The 5131-nt window shown below is 56.3% G+C and overlaps 1 protein-coding gene across 1 annotated transcript in view; it reads right to left on the bottom strand.

Moving 5' to 3' along the window:
- The window catches only part of SUMO3 (small ubiquitin like modifier 3), a 14913-nt gene extending 14523 nt beyond the window's left edge, over nucleotides 1–390 (bottom strand). Inside the window, exon 1 of the mRNA XM_044676598.1 lies at nucleotides 187–390. Within this exon, the coding sequence (XP_044532533.1) occupies nucleotides 187–375 (189 nt within the window). The 5' untranslated portion in view covers nucleotides 376–390. The remainder of the gene's footprint in view (nucleotides 1–186) is intronic.
- Nucleotides 391–5131: the final 4741 nt, after the last annotated feature.

Here is a 5131-nt window from a genome sequence, read left to right as displayed (position 1 = left end):
GCTGACGGGGAGGGGCATGGGGGCCAGGAGGAGGGGCCGGGCGGGGAGGGGGGGGGCGCTGCAGGCTGCGGGCTGGCAGAGGAGGAGGCGGGCTGCGGCGGAGGGCAGGCCTCAGGCCCGGGGCGTCCTCCCCGCCATGCCGGCCGCAGAGGGACCCCCCCCCCGCGCGCCCATCCCCCCTCGCACCTTGGGCTTCTCCTCGGACATGGCTCGCTGGGGGCCGGGGGTCTCACTCCCTGTCTCACTCGCTCGCTCGGGTCCGGGGCTGCTCGGCCGCGCTCTCTTGCTCTCTGCGCTCCCGCCGCCACTCGGGGACGCGCTTCCCCCCCGCGAATTCCGTGCCCCCCATTGGCCGAAGACAGCATCACGTGGCATCGCGCGCTCCCGATGCGCGCGCCCGCCCCGCCGCTGCCCCTCGGGCGCGCGCCTCCTGCCCCAGGGCCGCGAGGCCGTTGGAGGGAGATGCGTCATTGCGGGTCACGTGGCTGGGCCCCGCCCCTCCCCAACCCCTCCCGGAGGTGTCTGTGCGCGCACCCGCGCGGCCCCCGCGCCCCGCCTCCTCTCCCCACGTGACCTGATGGAGGCGAGGCCGCAGCTGCCGGTCTGGCTGTGGGGCACTCAGTGCGCAAGCGCACTGGCCCGCCCTCAATCCCGAACTGATACAAAGTAGCTGAGGAGGCTGATGGGGGGAGGGTGGTCTGGCTAATTTACCCCTCCTCCACCCCACGCGCTGGCCCCTGGGAGCTACCCCAGTACCCTGGGCTAGGCTGTTCTGGACACAGAAGGTTCTGGAGCGCAGCAGGGCCCTTCCAGAGTTTGGGCAGCTGGGCCTGGCCAGAGAAGAGCCTGGGGGTGCCACACACAAGCAGAGATACCCGCGGGGCCCTTCACTTCCCCTTGGGACCCCGACCCGAAGGCACCCGGGCCCTCCCTTGGGAGGCCCCCCCATGAGCTTCCTGGGAGCTGGGAGCACCCCCTCCACCGGCCCCTGGGCTGTCAGAGCCGGCGCTAAACCCCAGAGGAGAGGGGCCACTTGGGGGGAGGGGCCAGGGCGGGGATGAGCCCAATCCCCTCCCGAAGGCCCAGCCACCCCAAGGCCTGCCCTTCCCTCCCCAGCGAGGCTCCCCTCCCATCCCCCGGGACTGTCACCCCAGCCTGCTGCCCCCGAGGCCCTCAAAGGCTCTGGCCCAAGAAGCCACCCAAGGCGCAGCCATCAGCCTCCTGGCTGTAGCTCCCCTGGGCCCTCCCTGCCCTGCTCCCTGGATTGCTGGCCAGGGAGGCCAGAGCAGATGATCCAGGCACCTTGCTGGGGTCCCAGCTAGCCCCTGGGCAGGCCCCTGAGCCTCCTCACAGTCCCTATGAGCTGCCTGCCACGGTCTGGCCACGGCAGAAACTTCCCACTGGGCTGGTGAGGAAGACCCTTCCCAGGGGTCCCTCCCACCCTGTGCCCATGGGGAGACCCTCCGGCAGGCTCTGCCCGTCTCTGGCAGCCCCATGGGCAAATAGTGACATTCAAGAGGCAGGCCTGGCCCTCCCCCCCACTTTGGAAACACCAACATTTAAAGAAATGCACATGGAAACCGCTTTGAGGTTCCACCTGACCCCCTCAGTTTGGCCAGAGAAGCTATGGGGAAAACAGCCGCACTCATACATTGTTGGTGGAGCTGTGAAGCCGCAATTTAGAGCCACGCCCAAATCACGGCCAGCTCACCACTAGGAGTGACTATTGGGCTAGAAATGCGAGCTGTAGCTATAGGAGAAGGGACTCAAGTGGGCAAGGAAGATAGGGTCAATGGGAAATCTGAATACCTCAATTTTGCCCCTGCCCTTTGAGAGACCCCAGTGCCAGGCACACCCATTTGAGGTCCAACTGTGGGCCTGAAGCTGTTAGGGGACCCGGTGTGGCTGGGATTGGCTGAATTGGAGGCCTCTCCCATTGTACTGGGAGGCCCAGCTCTTGGTTTGACCCTTTCCTTTGGAGTTCTCGTAGTTGGCTGCTCCTGATACCCCTGAGGCTGGCTGCAGACCTCTGTGTGGCGGCCTGCTTGCAGTTTGCCTGTGCATGCTTGCTGTGCTCAGTTCTCCAGAGGGCATAGAAGATCCCGAAGTTCTGGCCCTCCTGGGAGCTGTCACCTCGTGCCTCCCAGGGATAAACCCAGAGATCCCAGAGCCCCAGCGTGCAGGCCCTGCCAAAGCTTTGTGGCGCTGCCAAGCACTGGAGCTCTCCCTCTCCTGATGAGAGACTTGGCTTTTCTGACTCCTTCAGCAGCCCTGGGTTATCTCCAAGTTACCAACAGGATGGGATACGCAGAGACTCGGAGAAAGTCACCCAAAAAGCTGAGGGGAATCGCGAGCGGCTTTCGCGGAGCTGCCGGATCCGAAAGGTCCTGCGCCAAAAGCAGCAGCACAAAGCCCAGCCGCCAGACACCGAAAGAGAAACTCCATTGAGAGTGCCTCTGGCTAAGGGACAAACTCCGGAATGATGTGGGCACGACTCCGGAACTGGAAAAACATTCATTGCTCATGGGCGGGACGAGCTCATCAGCCCCACTGAAAGGAATCTCCTTATTCGGCGTCATCACAAACGACCCCCAAACTAGTTTCTAGAACCAGAAAAATGAATGACAAAATCCATCTGGAAGAACACAAGGTCCAGAATATCAAGGGAACGAAGGAAAAGAGGTGAAGGATGGCGGGGCCCGGAGGAGCCAGATCTTAACTGGTGACCCTCAAGACCGTCTGGGCCTGGCTAAGAGACACAAGGGGGCAGCCATGGAATGGACTAGGGGGAAATGACCTCAGCAAGCTAGATAAACCCAAAGAGCCCAGCAGGGGCACCAGAACTCACTATTTGACAAAGACTGCTGGGAACACCGGAAAACAGTATGGCAGAAACTAGGTCTAGAACAAGAGCTCACAGCCTACACCAAGATGAGATCAGAATGGGCATATGATTTAGACATAAAGGGGGATACCATAAGCCAATTAGGGGAACACAGAATAGTTTACATGGCAGAGTTATGGAGAAAAGAACTTAGGAGCAAAGCAACAAAAGAGAACATTATAAGATGGAAAAGAAATCATTTTGATTAGATTAAATTAAAGAGGGCTTGTACAAACAAAACCAATGCAGCCAAGATGAGCAGGGAAGCAACAGACTGGGAGGAACTTTTATAACAAATTTCTCTGATAAAGGCCTTATTTCTCAAATCTATAGGGAACTAAGTCAAATGTATAAGAATACAAGCCATTCCCCAGTGGACAAATGATCAAAGGATGTGAATAGGCAGTTTTCAGATGAAGATATCAAAGCCATCAATAATCACTTGAAAAAAATGTTCTAATTCTTTCTTGATTAGAAAAATGCAAATCAAAACAACTCTGAGGTGCCACCTCACACCCAGCAGATTGGCCCACAGGACAGTCAAGGAAAATAATAAATGCTGGAGGGGATGTGGCAAAACTGGGACACTAATGCATTGCTGATGGAGTTGTGAACTGATCCAACCATGATGCCCAAAGAGCTTTAAGAGACTGCCTGCTCTTTGACACGGTAATGCCGCTACTGGGTATGTATCCCAAAGCAAGAATGACAAAGGGGAAAGGGCCTACCTGGACAAAAAGATTTCTATATAGCAGCTCTTTTTGTGGTGGCAAAGAATCGGAAACTATGGAAATGGCCATCATTTGGAGATTGGCTGAACAAATTGTGGTACGTGTTGGTGATGGAACACTATCGTGCTATAAGAGAGAAGCAAGATGATCTCAGAAAAAGCTGGAAAGATCTGCAGGAACTGTATCATCAGAGAATTTGGTACCTTTGAACTACATTCCCCAAATTCCGTTAGTATTTCCCAGAATTCCTTTTCATCTCGCCACCACGTTGCATGGCCATGTTTTGTATATGGTTGGCTGTAACTCCGCCTTTCTTTCTTTTTTCCATGACCCCGGCTTGGTTAGCGCCTTTTCTACTCTAGCTTTTTACTTTAGTTTATTATTATTTTTTTTTTAACCCCTCACCTTCCGTCTTGGAGTCCATACTGTGTATTGGCTCCAAGGCAGAAGAATGGTAAGGGTAGGCCATGGGGTCAAGTGACTTGCCCAGGGTCACACAGCTGGGAAGTGTCTGAGGCCAGATTTGAACGCAGGACCTCCCGTCTCTAGCCTGACTCTCAGTCCACCGAGTCACCCGGCTGCCCCCAGTTTAGCTTATTATTAATAAATCTTATCAAATATAATATTTGGAGAGCTCGTATATTCATTTCAATCCTCGCAGAACAGCCGGGAGAACACTGTACCCAGCCACAGCAATATCGTACGATTATCAGCTGTGAAAACTTGGCTCCTCTCGGCAATGAGCTGGGATAATCCTGCAAGGCTGACGCCGGGGAATGCTCTCCCTCTCCAGAGAAAGAACTCCTGGAGTCCTCTTTCCCAGCGGGCCACCGAGCCTTTTATTGGGGTTTGCATGACAATAAAAAGAAACGAAACTATAAAAATGGCCCCCCAAGAGACTTAGAGAGGCGAAACTGCCCAAGAAAGGCTTAGGAGGAATGCTGATGTGCGGCTGCTTCGGAGGCCTGTCGCTAAGGCTGGATGATGAGTTCTTCCTCTTTCCACCTGGAGGAGCCAGAACTCTCTGTCAGCAGCAGTTCTGAAGGCGCTAACTGAAGCTCACATCTACGGGGCCAAGACAAGGCACGGAAGGGAAGGAGGAGAGCCCTGGTCCAGGCTCGGGAGGTTTGGGCTCGTCACTGTTCCGCCTCGTCGCCGTGTCTCTGAGCTGTCCCGGTCCTTCCTCACCCCTCCAGGCTTGCTCAGTGCTGGCTCTTCTTATTGCACCACCCGAGTAAAAACCCTTTTCTATTTCTGATTGCTATCAGCTGATAATTGGGGGAGGGGGGGGAAGCACCCTGGTGGGGGCTTGTGAGCTATTGGACGGACCACAAAGCCTCCCTGAGCCCTCAGAGGGACTCCTAGAACGTGGCAGGAGAGCTGGTGGGACCCCAACCCCAGAGCTGCTCTCCACAGATGATCAAAGCCCCTCCCAGGTCCTCATCCATTTGAGGCCTTCCAGGATGGTCCTGGCAGGTTGCGGGGGGATTAGAACCCAGATCCCTCTCCTGCAGCT

This window comes from Gracilinanus agilis, chromosome 4, assembly GCF_016433145.1.
Source record: "Gracilinanus agilis isolate LMUSP501 chromosome 4, AgileGrace, whole genome shotgun sequence".
In the NCBI taxonomy this organism is placed as follows: domain Eukaryota; kingdom Metazoa; phylum Chordata; class Mammalia; order Didelphimorphia; family Didelphidae; genus Gracilinanus; species Gracilinanus agilis.
Note: the sequence above shows the minus strand (reverse complement) of the source record. Positions and strands in the feature narration are given on the sequence as shown.